Consider the following 27,992-nt stretch of genomic DNA (forward strand, 5'->3'; position numbering starts at 1 on the left):
TCGTGAAGCCATGAAATATAACCATTCATGCTATAATTTAGTTCCTCAATCCTAAGTCTGGGATGATCATGTTCCATCTTTTGCAATTCAATATTGATTCAACTTTACTAGTTTCCTTCTCCGCATATGGTTTTAAATTTTTTCACCCATGCTGGAAATTTAAACACTTACTGTGTCCACAGTTCTATTGCACTGTAGTGTCTAGGTTTTGCAACCCAACGTATAAACCAACAATAACACATCCAAGCAGCTGGGAGAAAGGGAAAAGATAGAAAGAAATAAGAAAATCAAAGGAAGAAAAGCTAATAAAATTCAGTATTGATCTAGTCCTGCAAAAACAGATCTAAGAATATAATTTTTAAGGCTTGTCCAAAAGTTCATCCAGCAGAATGAACGTTCTAATTCTTCTTGTATGACTTGCATGTATTTGACACAATTGCCAAAGCACCTGCAGGGTCTAACAGTTAATGAACCAACAAAAACGACCACCGCAGAAGCTTACGTTGAAATCTTGCCAATTCTAACACAGAAAATAAGTTTCACAGCTTGCATGATGTAAAAGGTAACAAAAGAAACAGTCACTTCCAGAGCTTGACCAATTTGTCGTGACCAACTGAAGCTACCAAACCAGTAATACTTGATACTGCCAAGCCAGCAATTTGACCGTCGTGAGCAGTTTGAATCAGCAAAGGCCTTTTCTCGGTAATGTCCCAAAGCTCCAAAGACTTGATCCATTTCATAATTCCACATCAAAAAGAAAATTATCAAAGGTTAGAAAATGTACAAGAGCTAAAAATTCTTAGAATGAGACCAGAGTCCTATCAGTGAATTTCCCTCTGTTAAGTGAAATAATTTTTACGATAAATTTTCAGCAATATTGCTACTCAGGTAAAAACTTGCTTGTAATTGCTGCTCCCCACTGTAGTTGGGAGCGTTTTTTATTTTTCCTGGAAAACTTGTGGTGATTTGCATTATTTACTTGCAATTCAGGGAACAAATGCTTTCAAAATTGTAACTTCACAGCAAATTTTCTCCCACTAGCAATTTGCCATATGTTATGGGCAACTGGAGGGGACGCAAGTGAAAAAGACAGTTTCAAAAGAGGTCAGTCTTCTTTGAGAAACAGTAGGAAAGGTCTCCCCATCCAATTGTAAGTCATGGGAGCCTAGTGCTACTTCCCATTAAAGCCTAAATCATACTATACATAACTGAAGGACGTGCCTCAGGAAATTATCTATCCAAATAATAAAATAAACTTGCATGAAAAAGTACTACAGATATAACATGCCTGGTAGCAGCCAATGACCAGCACAGAAGTGTAACTGGGATGGAAAACACAGCAATAATGTTTTTTTCCAACACCGCTCATCTCGTGAATGCATTCTCCTTCACCACTAGAGCCAATTTTCCAAACTCTAACTAAGTCATCACTCGCACACGCCAGATATTCGCCAGAAGGATCCCAGCACAGAGACTTAACATTTTTATGACCCTACAATGACAAACCAACAAAACACAAGAGCACTGTGAATATCAGGGCTGTTTAATGCATGTGCAAAGAAAAGAGGAGAAGCTAAAAGAAGACACTTATAGCCAACATCCAACATATTAAATAAATGGTCCACTTAAAACAGAATTCATCATTCCATTAGCAAGATTTAAGCAGTATACTCTTTGGCATCCTTTTGACATATTAACACAATATCTAAACAATAAGGGCAAGGGATGAAGAGCGTATGCTCCATAAGTGAGTTATATTTTTACAATCATGCAGGAGTGAAACAAAGCAGTTCTAGAAGATAAAAGATCCAGTTCTTTTCCTAAGAGGGAGACTGAAATGTTTTTCTTTATTGGTCACGAAATTTCAAAGAGTCAATTGACAATCATCACTTAATGACTCAAATCCATATGGAAAAGATTAACTCAATCAAAGGTTAGTTACAAAATTTGCACATCAATTGATCCTTGGGGAAAACAGTCTGGAAAAAGCTTAGTAGAAAACCAAAAAGCTTAATTCAGAAGCCTTGTCTACAATAGCCTGGTGAAACCCTCACACTGGAGTACCACATGCTCCATTCTTGAGTAATCTCCCAAACATAAGATAAACATGTTTGGTTAAGTTTTTAGATAGTACTCTAGAACTAGGGATACAACATATATTACCCACATATGTATGTGTGTGTGTGTGTGTATATATATATATATATATATATATATATGTCATTTTCACAAAACTGTTTGTATGATTGTATCTTGAGAAAGAGAGGGCTAGTGTTAAAATTGCACTTTGAGAAAGCTTATGATAGGTGAGCTGAAGTTTCTTGGACAAGGTTACGAATTAGAAAAGCAAATTCATAGGATACATACATATATATATGAGTATTCAAAGGATAAATATAAATATTTGTTAGGATTTGATTCATTTTATTTTGGTTTGAGGTGGAGGAAATGGATTCGGGGGCGTTTATCTTCTGTTGTCTTTTTAATCTTAGAGAATGGCGGGGCCAAGCCTTGGTTTCATGCATCCAAGGGTCAAAAACAGGGAGATCCCCTTTTAGTTTTGTGGCTGATGCTTTCAATAGATGATTGATAGAGCAGTTGATGGAGGTTTGGTGGACAGGCTTAGGGTAGGGTACGAGGATTGTACCATCTCGCATCTTCAATTCAAAGATGATACTATCCTTTTCCCTTTCAGAGAATCTGGGTTGCTTCTGTAATTTAATGATCATCAGGTGTTTGAGAAAGTATCAGGTTTGAAAGCCAGTCACCCCAGTCTATGAACCTATTCTAGCTATAAACGAATTTCTAGATGTGTCGAATGGATCAGAGAAGGTAGAGTAGAGTTCCCCTGCAATGATCACTGTTTACGCCACAGCATCCATAGATAACAAAAAAAAAAAAAAAAAGCCTTTATGCTGACAATGACAATCAGGAGCTTACTAATTTCATGTGGCAATTCCGCCAAGATCTCTCCGTTAGTTGGGGGAAGAATCGTTTGAAAATTAACTTTCCTAATAGTATAGTGGGTCTAGGTATCAATGTGGATCCTTTTGTTTGGTTAGCAGGTTGTGCCGTTTTGACTTGACCTATTACCTACTTAGGTGTCTCCTTTGGATTTAACCCCAATGCAGACTCTTTCTAGGACCTGGTTTTTGAGCGAGTGGCTAGGGATTTAGATGGGTGGAGCATTCTTCATTTTAGGGAGTCGTGCACTTGTACTACAATCCACACTTGTCTGTCCTCCATCCCTTTGTATTACCTCTCTCTCTTTAGAATTCCTGTGAGAGTGGAGCACAGGGTTTTGAAGTCGATGAGGGCTTTATTATGGTCAAGTGGTGATGAGGGCAGTACAGACTACAGGTTGGGAGACACTGAGTAGATCTAAAAGGGAGGGGAGCTTGGATCTAATCTCTTTGGTGAGGAAGTGGTTATGGCATTTTCCTTTAGAACCTAATTCTCTTTGGCATAAGGTAATTCACAATAAATTTGATCAGCTACAAAAGTGGTGGGATGCTAAGTGGGAGTTAATATTACTTATCGAGTCCTTGGAAGTTTGCGTCTCAGATTTATTACCATTTTCTTCTAAGTCAAGTGTATACTGGGTAATGGGGAGAGAATTCATTTTTGGGAGGACTTTTGGGAGGGGGAAATGCCTTTGTCTCTTGCATATCCTCATCCCTTTCAGTTATCAAATCTTCATAATACTCAATTTTTTTTCTTCTCATTTTTGGGCAAGACAATGGCCATTCTTGAGAATTCCGTTTTGACAGAAATCTTAGTGAGAAAGAGATTATGAGTTGGCTCTTTTTGACCAACTTGCTCGACTGGTGTGGGGCTCAGATCTTTTTGAGTTCTCTTGCAACTTGTGATCCTAATGCAGTTCTGTTTTCCCTGTACTCTTGGATTTGGAAAGCTAAAGTTTCCTAAGAAAAATAAAAGCTTTTATTTGGACTGCGATACTTGAGAAAATCAACACCAATGACTTGCTTCAAAAGCAAAGATCTAATAATGCCCTGTTGCTTGGTGTTTGTGTCCTTTGTTTGCGGAATGGGAAGACTTGCTCACATTTGTTTCCTCATTGCCCTATCACTTTGTCCGTTTGGAATAAATTATTTGGTATCTTTGGTGAAGGCTTTTGATAACAAAGGAAGAGATTTCATTAATAGGAAAAGAATTTATAAAGAGGAGAATAAGACATCTCCCATCCAAATTCTGGAACAAACCAAAAGAAGAAAAAACTAAAATTAACAAAGAAAGAAGAGGAAAAATCAATTCAGAAGATTCCTCCAATCTTGCTGAACTTCCATAAAGCAAACTTCCTTATAACACCCGAAACCAATGCACCACAAAGAGGCCAAGTAGTGAATCTTTTCCCAAACCAGCTGCCAATTCAATTTTTACCCCGAAAGATCTAAGCATTACGCTCCAATCATAATCCCCACAATACTGCAAAAACACCACATTTCCAAAGTACATTCCTATCCTTCTTCCAAAACCCTCAAAAGAAACTAGTTAACAGTTCCTCCACCAATGCTGGACATACCCAATTTTCTCCCAAAACACCAAATGACTTACTCCAGATCCTCCAAACGAAATCATAGTGTGAAAAAAAATAAAAAGATACACTGGTTCGGATTCGAAAGGCAAAACACACAAACATTTGGAGATATAGCCTTCAAAGGTCTCCTAATCTGCAACAGGTTATTGGTATTGATTTTATTAATCACAATCATCCAAATGAAAACTTTTATTTTTGGGGGAACTTTGGCCTTCCAAATAATTGAATATAGCGAAAAAAAAAAATGAGTTGGAGCAGATCAAAAACTCATAAAAGGACTTATAAGAATAAATCCCCCAAATGATCCAAAGACCACAGTTGAACATCCCTATCTGGAGAAAGATGACAATTATTCAATAACGACAAGAAGGAAGATAGCTCCACTAGCTCTCTATTGTTTAGAGATCTTCTGAAAAATGAAAGTTCTGAGAAACCCAAGGGCTAACCAAATCAACCACAAAGAAGGGAATCACATCATTATACCCTGAGCTCAACCAGAAGAGACAAGGAAAAGATGTGGATAAAATATCATTCCTCAATCACAGGTCTTTCAGAAATGAATCCAAGAACCCCTCCCCACCCCAAAAAAATATAGTGCCAGGAATGAATAAATCACATTGAAGGATTTTGTACTATTATGTTTAGGGGATTTGGCAAGGAAAGGATAGGAATGCTTTGTGGCAGTGCACTGTTACGACTATTATTTGGTGTGTTTGGTTGGAGAGAAATGCTAGAATCTTCAAAGGTGTGACTACTACTAGCAATTTTCTTGGGAGTAGAATGGCTTATCTTGAGTCACTATGGGTGCAAGTGGTTTCTTTAGACATGTTTCCTTGAAGATTCATAGTAGGATTCCTTGGCTCTGCTTCATTGAATTGTTTTTGTGTCTTTCTGTGATCTTGTAGCTGGTTTTCTTCTTCTTCTAGGAGGAGGATTTTTCATTCTCCTTGTTTTATTTTATTTTTTTCCATTTTTTTTTATTTTTTGTTGTATATTCTTTTCTCGTCTAATTCAATATACTGTATATTAAAAAAAAAAATTATCCTGAAAACACCCCCTTTTCTATGGATTATATATAAAATGATGTTTTTTATGAATCTAGATACAATCTGAAACTCCCCTCACTCACATATTCCAAACACCACCCGCACCCACCACCAGCTGCTACCACAGACATGGCCATTGCCTCCACCATCAGCACCACCTCAGTTCACCATCACCGCCACTGAATACGACCACCCCCCCCTGCCAATGATCCACCACTCAACAATTACTACCACCACCATGACTGCCAAATGTCAAATACCAGCCACCCAAAAAACAAAAGAAGAATAAGAACAAGAAAACAGGAAGAAGAAAATTGTCTCCAAATTATCTGAACACATTCTCTTACATTTTTAGAAAACAAAACTCAAATTTAATTGAACATATTCTTTCTAATACAAAATATGCATAATACAACTTAGTATTTTCATTTTCAAAGACAACAATTTGGATGCTAAACCAAATGGAGCCTATATCATCCAAATTAAAAATTGTGTAGAATGGATTCTGATCTAAACATGCACAGTACATGTAAGCATTGTTTTGATATTTTTTCTTTTTTCTTTTTTTCTTTTCTCTAATAAGTAGGATTACTTATGCTCCTTTTTTGTAAATTCATTCTTCTTCAATATATATATATATACATATTTTTTCTATCAAAAAATTTTTACTTGTTTGCTTTGTAATTTCATAATATTAAAATTAAAAACCCTAATTAATTAAAAATCAATTTTAATGTCTGAACAGTTGACCCAAGCTGATCAAACCATCAACCATCAGCTTGAACTGTTCATGGTTTGGTTACATTTTGTAATTTCTCGAAGGTGGATTTGGTTGTGGTTTCATAATAAAACTGACCCAAATTGACTAATGTTCATCCCTAATGCTCAAAGAGGTTAAAAAAAGCAAATTTGTGCCAAGATTACCACAGTTTGACTCATTTATAATTCAAATGAAATGCTTAAGGTGGAGAATGTGGCAGATATTGAAAAGGACATCTTACAACAACAGCCACTGCAACCTCAAGTCTCTTTTATTTTCTCACATCTTCCAAGTAGTCAATAGAGGGTTGCCACATGACTTTCAAGATTTTCTTATTTATTTATTTATTTATTGCTTTTCATGTTTGCGCACACATGCTCCCTCATCAGAGGGATAGGAGCAGGGATAGATTTTATCTACTTCTAAGCATTTTATTCAAGCAGGAAGATTGTTCTACCAAAGCCATTGGCCCCACTTATATGAATCAAACCTGTAACCACAACAATCATTGACAAAAAAAGAGATCCCTAAATGCCCCCATCATATAACATAAATTTTTTTATAACAACAAAAAAATCAAGCCTTAAGTCCCACTAGGTGGGGTCGGCTATATGAATCTTTTTCCACTAATTTATGCAATCATGGACAATTTCTTTTGACAAATTCAGGGTTATTAAATCCTTACTCACTATCTCATTCCAAATTATTTTGGGTCTACCCCTACCCCTTCTATTGTCCCCCACAATAACTAACTCACTCTTCCTCATTGGCACACTCTATGGCCTACGTTGCAAGTGCCCAAACCATATGAGCCGTCCCTCCCTTCTCTTGTCTTCTATAGGAGCTAGACCTAACTTAGCGCAAATATGTTCATTCCTTAATTTATCCTTCAATGTTATACCACTCATCCATTTAAGCATTCTCATATCGGCAACTTTTACTTTTTGAATATTTTGTTTCTTTATTGCCCAACACTCTGATCCATAGATCATAGTTAGTCTTATAGCCGTCCTACAAAACTTTCCTTTTAATTTTAAGGGTATTCTATGATCACAAAGCACACTTGAAGCACTTCTCCATTTTACCCAACCTGCTTTAACTCTATGCATTACATCACCTTCAATTTCTTCTTCAACTTGCATAATAGAACCAAGGTATCGAAATCTACAAGTGCTATTTATTTTTTCATCATCAAACTTAACTTTGTCTCCAATATTCCTCCTACCATTGCTGAAATTACATTTCATATATTCTGTCTTATTTCTACTTGTGCTAAAGCCTCTAGATTCCAAAGTTTCTCTCCATAATTCTAACTTAGTCTCTACTCCGTCCTTAATTTCATCAATCAATACAATATCATTTATAAACAACATACACCATGGAACCTCATTTTGAATGCTCTTAGTTAATTGGTCAATCACTAAAGCAAAAAGATAAGGGCTCAAGGCAAATCCTTGATGTACACCTATGGTGATTGGAAATTCTTTAGTTTCTCCATCTATAGTCCTTACACTAGTCATTACTCCATCGTACAAATCCTTAATGACATCAGTATACCTACTACATACACTTTTTTTTTTCCTTCTTTTTTTTCCTTCTAAAATCACCATAGAACTTCCCTACGTATCCTATCATATGCTTTCTCTAAGTCAATAAATATCATATGCAAGTCCCTCTTTTTTTTCCTAAATTTTTCCATTAATCTTCTTAAAAAATATATAGCTTCTATGGTAGATCTCCTAGGCATGAAACCAAATAGATTTTCTGACCTTCGTTTCTAGCCTTAGTTTTTGTTCAACTACTCTTTCCTACAGTTTCATCATATAACTCATAAGTTTAATTCTACGATAGTTATGACAATTTTGAATATCTTATTTATTTTTGTATATAGGTATTAAAGTGTTCTTCCTCCATTCATCTAGAATTTTCTTAGTTTTTATAATGGTGTTAAATAAATTAGTTAACCATATAATTTTGTTATCAATTTTCAAACTTCAATTGAGATATTATCCGGTTCTATAGTTTTTCCATTTTTCATCTTTTTTTGTGCAAACTTAACTTTGTTAACTCTAACTTTTCGTATAAATCTCATATTTTTAGTCTTTTTCCTCATTTTTCAATTCTAAGTTTGAGCCTTCTATTTGGTTTTCATTAAAAAAAAAACTTACTAAAGTAACTTCCACCTATATTTTGTTTCTTCGTCCTTACCTAAGACAATATCATCCCCACTTTTTATACGTTTTACATTTCTTAAGTCCTTACTAACTTAAAATTGTTTATGCTTATGAAAATTGAGAAAAAAAATAATGATGTCAATAGTAATAACCAACCTGCAATGAATGTCGACAAGCTTGGCTCTCTACATCAAATATGGATACAGCACTCTCAGCAGCAGCTGCAAGATACCTTCCAAGACGAGGTTGAAATCTCACATTTGTCATGCCACCCTAGCAAAATGGAGAAGATCACAATCTACTAAAGCGAGAAGAGAAAAAGCTTGAAAAAAAAAATAATAATTCCATCACAAAAAATACTTTTACAGGTGAATATAGAGCATTTTGCTCCTTTATCTATACCTTGGACACTCTGGGACAACTACCATTGTTGATACTCCAGTATCGTATCTCACCATTACTGTCACAAGAGCAGATAAGGTCCTCTTTATTGGGGTGGAAGTCCAGTGACATAACAGAGGTGGAATGTCCCATAAATGTTCGAAGTGAATAGCCTGGCTGCACAGTGGAGTCATCTATCTGGTTTAGACAAATATCAAGAGAGTTGGGGCAAGAAATATTAATTAGCTATAGTGGTATTGTACAACAGGCATGCCAGCTTCCAACGAATCAAGTCAAAAGGTCAATATTAATGCAGAAGCAGTTGAGCTGTTAGCCTAATCACGCCCAAAATCCATATATAATGTTCTGCTCCATCAATTCCCATTCCTTCTGTTGTAACTTGTAAGCCCCACCTTTTATTATTATTATTATTATTTGACAAGGAAGAAAAACACAAAAAAGACTATTTTTTTACCAAAAGAACAAGAAGCAAGCAACATTTTGGACAACAATATTTGGAGACAAAGCATAGAATAATTGCCAATTACCAACTTGCAAGTCAATAGATAATGTGAATGGAAAAAGGGAAATTCAACCAAGAGGTTCTTAGATCCTAATCCAATCCATCAATCAGAATCTGGCACCAGGGCTGTTAGATTTCAAACAGTGGAGACTGTCTCAGACCGGCAAAATGGTTCCATCAGTTCTCTGAAAATATATATTGCAAGCAGTATTGGATGGGCTGGTCGCTAATGGCCATGACATTGGACCTTTTAAAACATGGTCAAACACACACACACACAAAAGAATCATAATGGCAACATAAAATTGAAACAACATTATTCATCCATGCATCTGTCTATCGGTCTATCAATCTATATATATCTGCATCATTGGGTTGGATCTAAAACATAATTTGAACCATTGGTAGGTCATGAAACAAACAAGTGAATGAAATATAATATCGAGTTGATCCATGAAAAAAGGAGAGCATTTTCACTAACATTATCAGCATCCCAAACCCTGACAGTCCTGTCATGTGAAGATGTAGCAAGACGTGGGATGCTTGGACTGAAACGGACATCAGTAATCCCCAAAGAATGTTCTTCAAGTGTAGACTTCTTAGTTTGAGAATCTGTGCACCACAACACAGCCTGCAGCACAAATTTATGAGTAATCAGATTCAAGCATCTTAATGGGAATTCAAAGATTCAATTCAAGCAGTAAAGAAGTTTCTCTAAATCAGTCTATGCCACATTTGAATTGGAAGTTAAAATTAAATTAAACATATTCAGTTTACCCAGAGTCACCTTTTTATCATTACCACCCGTGGCAAGCAGCTTTCCATCTGATGAGAAGTGACAGCACTCAACTTTACTTGTACTTGCACAAAAATGTGCAACTTCCGTAAAAGCGAAACCTTAGATCACACCAGCATTAAACCCTCAAATTGAATTACAGAACGATACAAACAGAATATTCCATTGACTACTAACTGAAGTTCATACCAAAAAACAAAACAGCCTGAATTATACCTTTACTGATGTCCACACGTTGAGCAACTGCATCTCTAGGATCTCCATCATCATGGGCTAAGAATGACTCAACGTTATCATCCAGAGAACCATCATCAACAAAACGATCCATATCAGCCTGCAATTCAAACTATGTCAATCTGCCGCCAACTGAAGTGCTCATACGAATACATTGCAAGTAAACACTATGGAATTCCTCATTGAGGACAGTGAACAACAGTGACCATTACCAAAGGTCATTCTAGACCCACCAGGAAGGGAAATGCTAGCAAACGTCATCGCTAAGAGTGGAGAATATATTACTGGCTCAAGACATGACCTCACTTGATCAGTGACACTATAATTTACCATCTAAATCATCCATCTCTATCGCAAAGAATTAAAATGATTGATTAAATCATTTTATTTGGAGAGAGAGAGAGAGAGACAGAGACACAGAGCGAGACAGAGAATTACTGAAAATTTTAAAATTGGATTGATAAAATAATTATTTTCATATATAGAAGATTTTCAGTCAATAGTATCAAGATCCATAATAAGTCCTAAAAATTTGCATTAAGTCAAGGCCCTCATGAGTGCATACTTCGCACTTGGAATTAGGTGCAAAATGCTTCCCAAAGAAGATGCCATACAAAAATTAAAAAGTTGCTCACCAATTGATTTGAGGCTGATGTGAGTGTGCCCATACCATCAGAACCAAACATAAGCAAAGATTTAGAAGAACTCCCATTATGTGGCAAAGGCATTGAGATAACATCTCCTGGTGTGTGAGCAGAAGGTGTTGAGGGTGCTGAACTTGGGGATGGTCCAGCAGTGTTTGCAGTTCCCGAGCTATTGGCAGGACCTGAAGATGATGCTGGCTGCTTTCTCTTTCGTCCAATTTGATTTTTTGAAGCCTTAAAACAGCCAAAAGAACTGAATAAGCATTCATAACAGCACAAAGCAATTAAAGATGCCATTCAATTCATAGAAAAATTCAGGGTTTCAAAATCAGTTAATGGTGAAAATAAATTTTGACTCAGGAATATACTGAGAAAACACATGATTGAAGTTGAAAACCACAGCCAGCAACCATACTTGGACTGTTGGACATCAGCTCAGAATAGTCTATTAAAAAGGTAAAGCATAAATTAAAACTCAACCCCCTCATTGCAGTTACTTGGGTTTCTCAGCCACATTAATCCTTATTTGTCCATTCCAGTAATTCACTCTGTGAAAGCTGATGTTTCTGTTAATACTTAAAGATTATGTCTAATGGAGGCAGAAATCTCAGTATAGGAAAATAAATAGTAGAAATGAAACAAAAACTGCCATTCTTTAAATATTCATACTTGATATTGATGGTCCATAGTTCACGGACTATTCTCAAAATAGTCATGCAGCGGATGTGTTTTTCTTTTTCCCTTTTTATCAGTAAAAGGGCAAAGAGAAACTTTTATTAGCTGGACATGAAGGGGATGCCACCCCGTAGTACAAAACATCAACCACTCTGCACAGTGTCACAAACATCAAGAATTACATTATGATTATTGATAATTTACCAACTATGCCAGCCGCAAACAACAGCAATGCACTGCTCTTTGCAAATCTGAGGTGACATAGCTGTATTTTTGAAGGCTCTCTTATTTCTTTCTTTCCAAGCACATCAAAAGATGGTGAGAGGGATAAGATTCAAAGCCTTTCGCTTCTCCTTGGTGGCTTTGATGCCTTTCCAAGCCCAAGTTTCCCCTCCATGCAGTACAGGATTATACCAATAATTCATATCTAAATGGGGTAGATTTAAGCCACGAACACTAAACAATGACGCAAATACGGTTTAGAGTTTTTTAAAAAATATATGGAGAATGTTCCTAAACCTACAAAAGTCAAGTTCAAGCAGACAATATGAGCATAAAATGACAAAAGGCAATCAATTATACATCTACCATGCACTGTTTTCTTAAAATATTTGGAGAACATTCTTACAAACAACAACAGTCAAGTTCAAGCAGAATGGACACCTAATTACCAAAGGCACTGGCTTATACATCTAACTATCATGCATTGTGAAAATAATGTACCTGATCAGTTCCTCCAAAAGTGTTTGACATGTTAGCATCCACCGTGATGCTGCCTGCACCAACCATTTTATCTTGCTGCTGGAAACTGTGGTTTGAATTGTGAGACTGTTGACTTGAAAGTGGGTACTGTTGCTGCTGTTGATTGTTGTTCTGCAGTTGTTGCTGTTGCAACCGAGATATTTTCAAGAACAAAAATTATTTCCAGCCAACAGGAGGCCTTAAATCCAACAGAAGGAATAATGAAAAAAAAAAAAAAGTTACACGGGTTTACCAAATGTAACTACTAAAAGATATCACCTTCATTAGCATATCTGCATCTCCACGAGGCAGAACTGGTCTTCCGACTTGCATCGGCGATCCAACATTTGAAATTACATCACCAACTGAAGTTAACGAGCCATCCTTACCAAGTCCCACATTTTGGTTATTAAAAAGCATTGTTAGTTTTCTGCAATCCAAATCATTAGCAGGAGACATTGAATTGTGCTGTGCCTGAAGCAGAAGTTGTTGCTGCAATTGAATTTGATGCAAGGGCTGAGATGACTGCATCAACGACTTTTGCTGTTGGAAAAACCCAGGTCGAAGTTGGTCCAGTCCCTAATAAGGGATGAATATGTATGAAAAAAGCACAGGTTTCATAATGCACACATTGATGCGCAAAGGATGTGACATAAGACAGTATATATAGCTATGCCTACATTTTAGGGAGTCGCAATGTCCAACACCCCATGTCCATGCATGTCTAAATCTAATATTGAGTTACACAGCACGGCCAGTGCCAGTTGCGAGCAGCCTTGAAAGATTGCAGAATGTTTTTTTTGTACAGCAAAGATATTGACTGCTTTAAATATCATCTGGTGACTGATGTGACGGGACACTTACTCTGGAAAGGAAATAGGGGCTCAGGGGCTTGGATTTGGGGAGTTATATGCTTTCAATAAAGCATTGGTGGGGAAATAGCTTCAACAGTTTTAAAGCAGTAGGGATATGCTGTTAAGAAGATTTATTGAATGTAAATTCTTACCAATTAGCCAGGTCTCCCTCTGAAGTTAGAGAATCTGAGAGTTGGTGATCAGGAAGGGTTTAGCAGTTTTTGTTTATGTAAATAATCCAATCATAGCTACTTCAACCACAATTGCAAAAAGAACTTTTTCAACTCTATCGAATCATATTCACTGGGAAATGATAATAAGTAATATTCCAGTGCAGCAGGATTTGCTAAAACTCACAAGGGTACTGATCAATGAGGTTTTTCACACTAAAAAAGAATCCAAAGTGCTAAGTAACCACTCATCCAAAAAACTTAAACTGTTGGAAATTGGCCCAACAAAATATCAAGCTATCCAACACATGGAGAAGTAAAAAAAGTGAACTGCTACCAGTTCACATGTGCAAAACAGAACATAGTCAGTAACAGAACAAATCCAGATCACCAGAGCTCAACATTAAATGGTGCGAGTGGAGAGGCCCAATCATTCTTGCCCATCTTAAATGTGATGCATAAACATCAATAGAAGTTTGAGCAACAAACAAAAAACCAGAGTTTGCCTCAAACGATAATATCCAAACTAACATAACAATATTCCTTACTACTTGACCATTAATCAAGCCGGGAATACCATTGGCATATTGAGTGTGTTAAAAGACTTACTGTCAGAGGCCATCCTTTTAAAGTCAAGTTGTTACCACCCTGATTTGGTCCTGAAACAAAGAGGTGCACAGTTGTCAAATCCACAATCAATCTTGACACCCTACTGAATGAGTCAAATGCAATGAAGAACAAACGTTTGGTCTCATGGTCTAAACTACAAACTTAAAACATGAATCCCACCAAATAGTGATATTTCATATGATTTAATCCTCCTTTCTTTTGATTTCTAAGATACCATAAAAGATTTTGTATTAGCATTTTGAAGCTAAAAGCAAACATAGATTAATGTAAGAGAACTAGATAGAGTAATAAAAAGATAAAATGATAAAATATTGTGATGACATACCCACTATTTGGAGTAAGACAGCTAGTTCTATTAAAGAGATTGCAGAAGAGGTTTTAGGTGAATCACGCATGGCTAGGAAAGAGGGTGGTTGGATCAAAATGTCCAAAAAACAGTAAGTAAAAAAAAAAATGTGGTTTAATTAAACATGGAAAAAAAATATGGAAATTTGGAAAACAATGAAAATATAAAGAGACAAGAAAAGAAAAAAAGGTGTCAATGATGCTAAACATAGAGCATATAATAATATATACTAGACTAGATACCAAAGAAGGGGGGAAATGGCATATTTTAAACTTGCTAGAGTTAGAAGGCAAGAGCAAATGTATAAAAAAAAATAAGGATGATACTGTTTGGTTAAAGAAGAAGATACAAAAGAAGTATGAATTAGGGAAGATAATAAATGGGCAAGCTAAAGAATGAGGTGACATCCGAATTAAAATTTGGAAATGCCTAGGTGATAACAAAATAATACGATTTACTAATTTATTTTACACAATTATAAAAATTTTAAAAATTTCAGATAAATGGAAGGAAAACCACTTTAGTAACTACTTACAAAAATAAAGAAGATATTCAAAATTACAATAACTATCATGGGATTAAACTGAGTCGTACAATGAAACTTTGGGTAAGAGTAACTGAAAAAGGACTAAGCTTAGAAACAAAGGTTTCAGAAAATCAATTTAGGTTATGCCAGAGATATCAACAACGAAAGTCATATATCTATTAAGAATATCAATAGGAAAGTTTAAACGAAAAATAGGGAATTGCACATGGTTGTTTTTATAGACCTAGAGAAAGCCTATGATAGAATACTACAGAAGCTCTATGGTGGGTTCTAGAGAAATGGGGAAAGAAAGGAGTATGCAATAAGGCAAACATATACATATGTCATTAAGGACATGTAAAATGGAGTAATGACTAGTGTTATGACTAGAAATGAAGAGTCGAGGCAATTTCAATCACAAATCAGAATAGGTGTGCATCAAAGGTCTTTTGAACTTACTAGGAATATCCAAAATGAGGTTCTATGGTGTATGTTGTTTGCAGATGATATTGTCTTGATTGAAGAAATTATAGGAGTAGAATCTAAGTTGGAATTAAGGACAGAAGCTTTACAATCTAGAAGTTTTAAGATGAGCAGAAAGAAGATAAAATGCATGAAATGTGATTTTAGTCATTTTAGGAGGAATATTGAAGAAAAGATTAAATTTGATGATCAAGAATTTTTATACCCTGGATTGATTATGAAGGAGAAATTGAAGAAGATGTAGTGTAATACATAAGAATCAAAGTAGGTTGGGTAAAATGTAGAAGTGCTTTGGGTGTGTTGTGTGATCCTAGAAAATATTGATAAAATTAAAAAGAAAGTTCTAGGACGACCATAAGAGCAGCTATGCTATATGCATTAGAATGTTGGACACGACTAAGAAACAGCATATCAAAAAAGTAAAAGTTGCTTAAATGAGAATGCTAAGATGGATGGCTGGTATAACTCTAAAATACAAATTAAGAAATGAACACATTTGTGATAAGTTAGGTGTGTTAGCCTTGGTGGCTACACTATCATGGTTTATATGTTTTGATGATATTAACCTATATGTCGTTACTACTGTTCTTCCATCTTTACAGATCATGTTAGTACAAGTACACATACATGAAGTACTGGATCAAAGGCAAAGATCGGACAGAGTTGACGTTCGAATAGGAAGATCAAATGGACATTTACTCGAAAAGGACTCGAGCACAACCAAAGAAAGTTTTTTGTTTAATTATATGTAATGGGTGTGTGTTTGAGGTAATGTATTTTGTAACTCTTGCGGTCTTGATTCTTGCATGATTTTTGAGCAAGAGTTGAGCAAATTTGCATATGCATATTAAGACACTTGAGTTTATAGGTTTTCACTTAAGTCACAAACTCACGTTTATAGTTTTCAAATATAATTCAAAAAGTTTGTCAAAACAATCATAAATTCAATTCTATTTTCCAAAGGGACAAGTTTTCAACATCTTGGTTTCATAATCATTTTCATACTTGGTCCTGGTCTTATCAAAGCATAGTTAATGTCCAAAAGCTTCAAAGAAGTCAAATACTTTTTATAAAGGACATTCTAAGCATATAAGATATCAAATGATCTTTCAAATATGTTTTCATAAATCAAGATATCTTATATTTAAGTGGAAACTCACTTGAACAAGTTTTATTCTTCATTAGACTTGATATATTTCATATACTTTTGTCCAAGAATATTTTAGGTCATTAAAAGGCTTTTTGACAAGGAAAAACAGAGCAATCGTCAACTAATGTAGTGCTGCCTCGAGTCCTGAATACCCTTCGGTATTTGGGGCATAACTTTTGATAGAAAACTCCAAAAATGGTGATCTTGGTGTCTATGGAAAGCTAAGAAAAAATCCGACAACTTTCGTGTTGATGACTTTTTCTGATTTGGGGTAATCGTCGACGTATGCAGGAAACCGTCGACGGTTTCAGAGAGCCCAAAAAAATGGTCGACGGTTTGGGACAATGACAGAACACCAACGGGCAAAAAACGGCTAGTTTTCAAAATTATTTTTTAATAAAACCTCCCAATAGCCATAAAACGGCTAGTAGCCCATTTTTGCCTATAAATACAAGTTCTCAGACTTGTTTAAGAAGGTTTTTGATTATTGTTTATCATATTTGTGAAAAATATCTTTGAATCTAAAACCTAACACTTTGCACTTGCATTTTAGTTATTCATTCACAAAGTGCGCAATCCTCTCTTGCTCATTGATCTAGTGTTAATCATTCCTTAAGAGATAAGAGTGAGGATTTGATTGTATTTCATATCAGCTCATTTTGAGGAGCATTTCTTTGTATATCATCTTCATTGTAAAGGTTCTTTGTGAACCAACTTAGTGAAGGTTCTTTGTGAACCGAACTTGCAAGGCATCTTGGTGATCCTTGTGGCTCTTGGTGAGCGCGATAGGGATTTGTTCCCAAGTTGTAAGGCTTCTCTCCCGGTGAAGGAGATCATAGTGGATTGTGGAATCCTTGGTTTTGTGCTAAGGCGTGGACGTAGGCTTGGTGCCGAACCGCGTAAAAGTACCGGTGTTGTTCTTTCTCTCCCTTACACTCTTTACTTTATATCTTGTGCATGTTTTATATTTATATTATGATATAATTTCTTGTATCTTGCCAAGGGATTTTACTTTGTAAAGAAATTTAATATACCCGAAAAGAGTCTATTCAGCCCCCTTTTGGACTCTATATACTCCACGGGATGCTTAACAAGTGGTATCAAAGTGAGGCGCTTGAATTTATCGGAGTAAAATCCAGAGCATAAACAATCAAAATGGCGAATTCGGTAAACACCTCCACTTCCATTGGACGTTTCATTTTTGCACCACCATTGCTTGAAGGTACAAACTACCACGCATGGAAAAATCAAATGGCCATCTTCATTCAAGCATACGACTTGGATTTGTAGGAGATCATCTCCAAAGGAGACTTTGCAATCACAAAGAAAAATGAGGATATTCCAAAGGCTTTATTGAAACAATCACCAACCGAAAAAAGGTTAGTTGAACTAAACTTTAAAGCAAAGCATATTATTTTTTGTGGTTTAAATGATGATGTACATAGTCTTATTTGCGAATGTCAAACAGCAAAAGAAATGTGGGATGTAATTGAAAAAATCTATGGAAACACATCACTAAATGAACAATCAAGAATATGCATGCTAGTTAAAGAATATAAGATGTTTAAATTAAATGAAGATGAAGAAATTTCATCCATACTCACTCGGTTCACACACCTCATAAACAATTTAAAGGCACATGGTAGAGTTTTTTCATTGGAAGATTATATTCAAATAATTCTCCAATCTTTACCCAAGTCATCAATGACCATTGAAGAAAATAGAAATCTAGAAAAACCTAAGATAGGAAATGGTCTTACCTTAGATACACTTTGTGCTAATCACCAAAAATTAGGTGAGGATGATATTGCATTCTTCACAAGAAAACTTAAAAAAATCTTAAGCAAAAGAATGCAACAAAAAGAAAAAGAAGAGTCATGCATTGAATGTCATTTTTGCAATAACTCTAGGCATGATATGAAAAATTGCCCCCTAAAACAAAATGAAGAAAATTTTCTAAATGGGGATCATAATGCCATAAATGGTGCTACTTGGGATCAAATCAATGGATTAGCCACCGATGATGAAAATGAGAAAGAAGCACATCCTTACTTCATGGCAAACAAACAAGAAGAGGATGTAAATTCGGATGATAATAATGAATATATTCCTTCTTATGACGAAGTAGCAGAAAATTGTGCTAAATTGTATGATGAACTTGTTTTAGCAAAAAGAAGGAACAAAAATGTTGAGAAAGAACTTGTTTTGTAAAAACAAAAAGAATTCTCTTTGAACGAAGAAATTGAATCCTAAAAAGGGAAAATGAAGAGCACAAAACTTTAGAAGTAAAAATAAAGAGCCTTGAAGATAAATTGCTAAAATGCAAAGGCAAGGAACCTTGTCTTTGTCCTACCTTAAAAGAGGAAAATGTTTTCCTTAAAAAGGAAACTGAGAAGCTTATAGAAAAGGCTAAAAAAGACCATGGATCTTTTCAAGTTGAGGTAAAAATTTTGAAAAGTCAAATTGAAAATGTTTGAAAGGAAACTGCTATCTTGAAAAAGAAAAATGAAAATCATGGCAAAGTCATAAGAGGAAAAGAAAACTCCAAGAAATCTTTGGGAGTTAAGAAAAAAATGTTTTCAAAAAGAATTCAAAATCCTCTTATAAATCACAAGGTTATGCCTCAACAAGCAAAAATAGTGCAAATAAGTCAAGACCCTCACACGAAAACAAAACTTGTTTATATTGTGAAAGAAAGGGTCACATACGATACTTTTGCCCTTATAGAGGAGTCAGAGGCAAACAAAAGAAGTTAGAATGGGTAGTGAAGAAAAACCCATCGGGACCCAAGGAAGAATGGGTGTACCAAGGAGAATTACATGAATTGTAAATTGTGCTTCCTTAGGACCTAGGATTAGGAAATAGGTTTTTAGGTAGATACCTAGGTAAAAACAAAAAAGGAATAAGATGTGCTCAAGGTATAAAATCCTAGCTTATGCTTTCTAAATTGTTTAATATTAAACAAAAAGGGAATAAGATGGGAATTTTTTTTTGAATCATGCCAATATTATTGAGCCGAAATGATAAAACCAATGTGATGCTTAAATTGTATACATATCTTTATCAATTGGTTTCTTTTTGAAAATGTTGGCTTTTGCTTAATGGGATGAAATAGCATGTGCTCAAAGCTTATTCGTTTGGAATTAAATTTATGAGTAGTAAATAAAAAACTTTGTTTTTCTCATATGAATTACTAAGGTTTTAAATTATTGATTCAAAAGCATGCTATGATTTGTTTTGATGATATATGCTCTTGTTTAGATACATTGTAGAAAATATAAGCATAACATAACATATGCCATTCATGAAGATGAGCTTTAGTGAAAGCTAATGATAACAAAAATTGGAAAATTTACATTGAATGTTTGATCAATCAACATATAGTATTTTTCTTAAAAATCATCATTCATGTGTAAGTAAGGAAGCCAATATAGGCTTTCAATTGTTATGGTTTAGCACCAAAATTTGGTTTATTTGTCTAGCACACACTCACCTCACCACCATGGAAACTAATTTTAAGAGGGAGAAATTATTTTAGCTATATGAATTGTACCTCTCCTTTTGATGATGATCAAAGGGGGAGAATATTTGGTGTTCCATTTGTTGGGAACAAGATGTGTGGGGGAGAAGTGAAATGCATGTGGGGAAGAATGCATATGGTTGCATGAAAGTTCAACTTGCTTATTACTTGTCTTATCTTAAATGAACTTTCTATTTTATGGTGTGCATGTTTAAAGCTCTAATAGATATGAAAAAATATAGTTAAACCTTATATGCATAATGTAAGGGGGAGCAAATTATAGATATGCATATAGTAAGGAGGAGCATATTTTAGTCCGATTCTAGAATATGCATAAATTAAGGGGGAGCTTTAAATTATACCCTATAGAAGAACACCAATGGTTTGCCATCATCAAAAAGGGGAAGAACGATAGTCTTAGGCTACGTGAACTTAATTGTCTTGTTTTGATGATAACAACCCATTAGTGGTTCTAGGTAAGTTTATCTTTGCATATCAAGCCATGGTTAGTATAAATACAAATGCAAAGATTAAGTAGATTCTTAATAGGTTAGACATCATCAAAAAGGGAGAGAATGTTAGCTTTGGGGGTTACACTATCATGGTTTATATGTTTTGATGATATTAACCTATATGTCGTTCCTAGTGTTCTTCCATCTTTGCAGATCATGTTAATACAGGTAAACGTACATGAAGTACTGGATCAAAGGCAAAAATCGGACCGAATTGACATTCGAATAGGAAGATCAAATGACACTCACTCGAAAAGGACTCAAGCACAACCAAAGGAAGCTTTTTGTTTAATTATATGTAATGGGTGTGTGTTTGAGGTAGTGTATTTTGTAACTCTTGCGATTTTGATTCTTGCATGATTTCTGAGCAAGAGTTGAGCAAAATTGCATATGCATATTAGGACACTTGAGTTTATAGGTTTTCACTTAAGTCACAAACTCAAATTTATAATTTTCAAATATAATTCAAAGAGTTTGTCAAAACAATCATAAACTCAATTTTGTTTTCCAAAGGGACAAGTTTTCAACATCTTGGTTTCATAATCATTTTCATACTTGGTCCCAGTCTTATCAAAGCATGGTTAATGTCCTAAAACTTCAAAGAAGTCGAATATTTTTTATAAAGGACATTCTAAGCATATAAGATATCAAATGATCTTTCAAATATGTTTTCATAAATGAAGATATCTTATATTTGAGTGGAAACTCACTTGGACAAGTTTTATTCTTCATTAGACTTAATATATTTCATATACTTTTGTCCAAGAATGTTTTAAGTTATTAAAAGGCTTTTTGACAAGAAAACATAGAGCAATCGTCAACTAACATAGTGCTACCTCGAGTCCTGAACACCCTTCGGTATTTGGGGCATAACTTTTGATAGAAAACTCCAAAAAGGAAGATCCTGGTGTCTATGGAAAGCTACGAAAAAATCCCACAACTTTCGTGTTGATGACTTTTTTGATTTGGGGTAATCGTTGACGTATGCAGGAAACCGTCGACGGTTTGGAACGGTGACAGAACACCAACGGGTGAAAAACGGCTAGTTTTCAAAATCGTATTTTAATAACCCCCACCCCCCCCCCCCCCTCAATAGCCATAAAACAGCTAGTAGCCCATTTTTTCCTATAAATACAAGTTCTTAGACTTGTTTAAGAGGTTTTTGATTATTGTTGATCATATTTGTGAAAAATAACTTTGAATCCGAAACCTAACACTTTGCACTTGCATTTTAGTTACTCATTCACAAAGTACTCAATCCTCTCTTGCTCATTGATCTTGTGTGAATCATTCCTTGAGAGATAAGAGTGAGGATTTGATTGTATTTCATATCAGCTCATTTTGAGGAGCATTTCTTTGTATATCATCTTCGTTGTAAAGGTTCCTTTGTGAACCAACTTGGTGAAGGTTCTTTGTGAACCGAACTTGCAAGCTTGGTGATCCTTGTGGCTCCTGGTGAGCGCGGTAGGGATTTATTCCCGAGTGTAGGGATTTGTTCCCGAGTTGTAAGGCTTCTCCGCTAGTGAAGGTGCTAAGGCGTGGACGTAGGCTTAGTGCCGAACCACGGAAAAATACTGGTGATGTTCTTTCTCTCCCTTACACTCTTTACTTTATATCTTGTGCATGTTTTATATTTATATTGTGATATAATTTCTTGTATCTTGTCAAGAGATTTTACTTCGTAAAGAAATTTAATATACGCGAAAAGAGTCCATTCACCCCCCCTTTGGACTCTATATACTCCACGGGATGCTTAACAAGGTGTAACAGCTGTATATAGTCAAAGGGCAATTAAGATAGTTTAGGCACTTGCAAGACCAAATAACACCTAGAGTGAGCTAGTTTTAATGTTAGCCATAGTAAGAGGGGGAAAGGTAAGAGTCGTAAGATAGAAGAACTTGATATGACATAGTAAGAATTTGACAGCACTCCAATTGCTGGAGGATATTGCCCTAGATCTTGCAAAACAACGGATGAAGATTCAAGTGCCAAATTCCACCTAGCGGGGCTTGGGCTTGGTTGCAGTAGTTGTTGTTCTTGTTGTATTTCAAAGCTCATAAAAGTTCACAGAGGAGATTTAAAATTTTGACTTCTTCCAAGTAAAAAATGAAAAATAAGAATAAAAAAATGTTTTCCTAGCACATGACATACTTAATATTGGCACTTGAATAATGTTATATTGTTTAGAAGAAAATGTTTCATTGAAAATAATAACAAAAGCATAGGAGGTCAAGTAACAAAAACATATCAACATTCCATATGCAAAAAAACCTATTGTCTCCTATTCGTTCCCCTTTTAATTGTTTGTATAAGATCAGTATGAGCATGAAAATACCAATCCAAGTCAATAAAAAAAATATGCACAATCAATACCATGAACTCCAATCAAGGATCCTTCTGGACCAGTTGCTCTAGGATTCATCATTGGATTCATCTCACTCTTCATATCCTGCTTCAGTACAAAAATTATGAAAGAACAACGTAAGGAAATTATAAAAAAAAACACAGAGATGGCATAAAAATAAAACTAAACATGTACCTGTGTTGACATCGGAAGTTGCTGACTCCGATTTTGAACTTGTTGAAGGTTCCCTGAGATACCTCCTGGTGCACCATGCAGTGCTGGCCTGAAATACATGAGCTCCAAAGGTTTCAAACTAACAACAGGCCAAAGCAGACAATAGACCATGTCCAGACAAAATAACATTGTGGATTGCAGTAATAGATGTTGAAACATAAAGAGTTATACCCTGGAGGCTGGCCACCTATTGCAGCTGATTTCAACATTGAGGCCTGATTTGGATCCAGAAGCTGGCCCATATTGTCACTGAATCTTTGCTGCATAGATTGCCAGAATATGTTAAAAAAGTACAAGTGGAGATCAACATAAAGAAGCAATTTTGTCGGACACCAATTATAAAATAGAATACCTTCATAGCCGCATCCTCCAAAGGATCCCTCTGAACCGGAAGCTTTAATCTTTCTTCATACATCTTTGTAGCCAAGACATTTGCAGTTCCAGGGTTCTGCCTCAAAAGAGGATCATTACCAGACAGTCCATTGGCAGTGCCATTTGGAAGCTGAGTCCCATCCCTTCGCTGCTGTTGCTGCTGCTGTTGTTGTTGCTGCTGCTGCTGAACATGCCTTTGTAACAAGAGTTGCTGCATCTGCTGCTGTTGCTGCTGCTGCTGCTGCAGCTGCTGAGGTTTCTGCTGCTGCTGCAGTTCTCGTGCTTTCATTAGCTGGGTCTACCATTTTCAGAACCAATAAATTGTAAGCTTATTTAACGCACCAAAATCCAGACAAATAATGACTAGAGGGACGAAATGTCCTACAGAGCCTGGAAATTCCTGCCACCCCATCCCCCTTTTATGCGCTTAGGAATAGAACTCAAGAGACCAGCCATGTCATTCATGAATACGGGAAATAAATAAAAGCTGATTATTTTTTTTTAATAATGTCATAGAAGCAGCATAATATACCAATTGAAACATCACACAAGATTGATTGCATGTAATTTAAAATGGCAAACTTTTAGCTTTCCTTAATAGTGTTTTTTTACCAACAACTAAGAAATATTAACTCTTAAGCTCTCAGGCTAGCATAGTTACTGCAGATGCTAAATGAAGAAAAATCTCACACTAGAAAACCCTATATGGTATATCTGTCAGACAACTAGAAATTACCCCACCCACACATTCCACTTGAAGTAACAAAATCCAAATTCCAAATTCCAAAGAAAATATACTTGAGCTTCTCGCTAGTTGCTACAATGTCAAACAATTCTTGTTATAGAATATTAAAGGGGGTCCCCTGGCCACAAGGCTCCCAGCATTGCAAGGGTAGGGGAGGGTTCTCACGGAGGACGCAGCCTTACCCCTACTATTATGTAGATAGGCTGTTTCCTTGGACATGAACCCGTGACCAACCACTAATAAAGAAGCAACCTTATCGTTGATCCAAGGCTCGCCCTCTTGCTATAGAATATTAAATACAAAAACTAAATAAATAAATGATGCAAGGCGCACTCAAAGAGCCAAACAAGGTAATTCCAAAACTAATTTCAATTTCCCAAAAACTGATTAAAAGCCTGCACGTATGGTTATAGGCTACCCGCTTGGGGAGCAAGAAAACTAACTCCAAAAATCCTAATTGAACTAAAACAACAGTTTCCAAAAATAAAATAAAGTCCAAAATAAAAATTATTCTAGATGAACTTTTGGATGTCCATAGGAATTATGCCACATAAGATTGATTAAGTACACATTATTTATATCAATGTTTTAAAAGGCGAAGGCGTAAGGCGAGGCATTTTAACCCTTAAGAGGCGAGGCATAAGCATTTTGAGAATTTGATTTTTAGATAAAAATGTGTAAATAAATTACATATATTATAAAAATTAAGAAAAAAACCACAAATAAAAATCAAACATAAACTACTTGTTGGCCATTGAAAAATTGCTAACTTGAATTCATTACGTATATCATGACAAGAGATAGAGATAGCTATAACATTAAAAAGTTCAAATTATTTTCAAGATCCAAGATACAATTCTCAATTATTTAGGAAAAGTTGAGAGTTGAGGATTCTAGAAATATACTCATATCACAACATTCCTTTTGTACAAACCCATAGTTAAAATTTTCTAACCAAATCTAACTTTAGAATCTCACACCTCAATGCGTAAACCTCAACTAAGTAGGCACAAAAAAAAGGCGCTCCTTTTGTACAAATGCATAAGCCTCAGCTTCTAATGCATGATGCGATGACAACATCAACATCACACACGTCAAATTTAAATTCATCAATCTACTTAGAATATGGCTTTCACACACTATTCATAAGAAAGCCTCCACAGATGAAATTGCACATATACCCCTAAAACTATATTACATTACAAACATATCCTTAGAATACACAAATATTACAAAAAGCCCCCAAATACACATTCCTAAATTAAACACTTAATTAACTACTAATTAAATCCAAAAATCCTTTGACCCAATTTTTCTTAATCATTCTCGGACAAGGACCTTCCAAAGGTTTTGGTTCTTGTCCTACATCAATTAGCCTTTTCAAGTTTTGGTATTTTAGATTGAGCCTCAAGGCGAGCCTCGATTGAGCCTTCTAAAACATTGATTTATATATCAATAAAATGGCAAACTTTTAGCATTCCATACAAAATGGCATTTTTAGCAATAACTAAGAAATATTAACTCTTCAACTCTTAGGATAGCATGGTTACTGTAAATGCTAAATCAGGAAAAATTTCAAACTAGAAAACCCAATATGGCATATTTGTTGGACACCTAGAAATTTTACCACCAGCAAATTACACTTTAAGTAACAAAATCCAAATTCCATAGAAAATATACTTGAACTTCTTGCTACAATGTCTAATGATTCTTGTGATAGAATATTAAATCCAAAAAATAAATAAATAAATAAATGAAGCAGAGCGCACTGAAAGAGCCAAACAAGGTAATTCCAAAACTAATTTCAATTTCCCAAAAACTGATAAAAATCGTGCACTAAATATGATAATAGGCTATTTGCCTTGGGGAGCAAGCAAACTAAATCCAAAGATCCTAATTGAACCAAAGCAACGATTTCCAAAAATAAAATAACCCATTTCATATGTTAGGCGCAGCTGGTGTATTGGGGGGCTCCCTATTCAGTGCTAGGATGGCCCATAGGAATTAATCCAGCGCATACACCCTACATTCCCCATCATAAATTTCACTCACCTACTATGCAGACCTCATTAATATCAGGCAACAAATAAAATTTGTCTACAAACCCCTAAAAAATTCTTGCCATAATACAGCAAGTATAAGCTGGACATGAGGCCAATTAAATAAAACCTAGAGGCAAGACAAACATTAAAATCTGTAAAATTAAAAAAGGGCACGAGATCAAGGTAGACAACAAACAAAAGGTCTAGGGCGTTAACCATACAAAAATATTTATGTTCTAGTGCATGGCCAAAAATCTCACCTCGATATAAGATGCAGCTGGCTCCGAGTGTTTCTCATTTGTCCTAGCAATAAATATATCCCAAAACACAGACCACCATTCAAAAAGAAAACCACCTGGAGCATCAATGGCTGCAAAACAGTGCATTCCACAATTGAAAATCAAAGCATCCACTCAAAAGGGCAAAAAAATATTTAAAAAAAAAAAAACAACAACAAAAAAAAAATCCACAAGAAATGCTGATCATGTCCCATTAATCATACCGACAGGGTCTGTAGATACTTTCCCTTCAGCTTGAAATGCCTTCGCAGATGCGTGCAATTTCCGTTTCACTAAATAATCGTATATGTACACGTCCAACCTATTACCCCAGCAAGCGAGACCATGAGAAAGATCATACTAATTGAACCTTGATGCAAACAATTAAACAGCAGTGAAGAAGAAGAAGAAGAAGAAGAAAAAGAAGATTAATTTGAAACAAAAATAATTCAACATCATTGAACCAAAATCAAAACCCACTTTAAAAAATGTCCAAAACCCAAAGACCCAGAACCAAAACTCAAAAGATGGATTTCCATCCTCAAAAAAGAAAAGAAAAAATTTCTTAAATCATCAAATCATATTTGAGCATTGAAAATGACATGGCACCCACAATAAAATGGGATACCCAGAAAATCCCATCACAAAATAGAAATAAATCAGAGACCGAAAAACTAATTTTACAGGGAATCGAAAGAAAAATGAGAACCAAAGGAGAGAAGATGAGGAGGGATTAGATGAATTAGCACAAATTACTAACTGATTAATCAGATAATCTTACATTTTGTCCGCTTCCCAATTGGTCTGAGCCATGAATGCGAGACCAGAGACCCCCAGGAGCCACAAAGAGTTACAGAAGCTGAAACTTTTTCAGTAAGATTCTTGAAAATTTCTCGACCTGCTCGTTCGGAAGCTTAAAAGCTGCGCAACTCTTTGAAGAAGATAACGCTTCGCGAAAATGAAAAATAAATAAAGGAATATCATCCCTTTTCCCTTTCAATTATAATAATATTCGGGTTCAAAAACGTTTCATGGTTGTCTTCCCTACGTTGTTCGCGGAATTTGTTGTACTACTTCGTTTGTGGTGATTTTAGGTTACTCCCGTCGGCAGAGTAGTCCTGTTTTTGTATTTGTTCCGATGCGTTCAGATTTATGATTAATTAATAATTTATACTTTTTTATATTTAATTTTATAATAAAAAATTTTTAATTAAGTAAAAATTTATTTCTTCTCTTTTGATTAATTAAAAAAAT

At 35.3% G+C, this 27,992-nt stretch overlaps 1 protein-coding gene across 2 annotated transcripts; it reads right to left on the minus strand.

Annotated features, from left to right (window-relative positions):
• Window positions 1-292: 292 nt before the first annotated feature.
• On the minus strand, window positions 293-27,890 carry LOC131158114 (transcriptional corepressor LEUNIG-like). 2 transcript variants are annotated; one of them, XM_058112725.1, is made up of 18 exons: window positions 27,520-27,890; window positions 26,963-27,060; window positions 26,721-26,830; window positions 23,654-23,971; window positions 23,473-23,561; window positions 23,263-23,350; window positions 23,097-23,172; window positions 14,166-14,215; window positions 12,812-13,075; window positions 12,515-12,676; window positions 11,108-11,350; window positions 10,455-10,572; window positions 10,230-10,339; window positions 9,924-10,073; window positions 8,941-9,096; window positions 8,695-8,811; window positions 1,289-1,492; window positions 293-725 (listed from the first exon to the last, which is right to left on the minus strand). In XM_058112725.1, the coding sequence occupies exons 1-18, from the start codon at window positions 27,549-27,551 to the stop codon at window positions 579-581; spliced, it is 2,532 nt and encodes an 843-aa protein (XP_057968708.1). In that variant the 5' UTR covers window positions 27,552-27,890; the 3' UTR covers window positions 293-578. The 2 variants fall into 2 exon arrangements, with proteins under 2 accessions (XP_057968708.1, XP_057968707.1); XM_058112724.1 differs by having other exon boundaries at window positions 12,812-13,111.
• Between the last annotated feature and the right edge of the window lie 102 nt (window positions 27,891-27,992).

The sequence above is a fragment of the Malania oleifera genome, chromosome 6 (genome assembly GCF_029873635.1).
Source record: "Malania oleifera isolate guangnan ecotype guangnan chromosome 6, ASM2987363v1, whole genome shotgun sequence".
In the NCBI taxonomy this organism is placed as follows: Eukaryota; Viridiplantae; Streptophyta; class Magnoliopsida; order Santalales; family Ximeniaceae; genus Malania; species Malania oleifera.

What these genes read in the sequence shown, in the direction of transcription:
- LOC131158114 (XM_058112724.1), bottom strand. Translation starts at nt 27,551, where the DNA reads ATGGCTCAGACCAATTGGGAAGCGGACAAAAT. An exon ending in TAAAAGGATGGCCTCTGACA is followed by an intron (nt 13,112 to 14,165) that starts GTAAGTCTTTTA and finishes ATCCCTTATTAG; the next exon opens with GGACTGGACCAACTTCGACC. An exon ending in ACGTGTGGACATCAGTAAAG is followed by an intron (nt 10,340 to 10,454) that starts GTATAATTCAGG and finishes GTGTGATCTAAG; the next exon opens with GTTTCGCTTTTACGGAAGTT.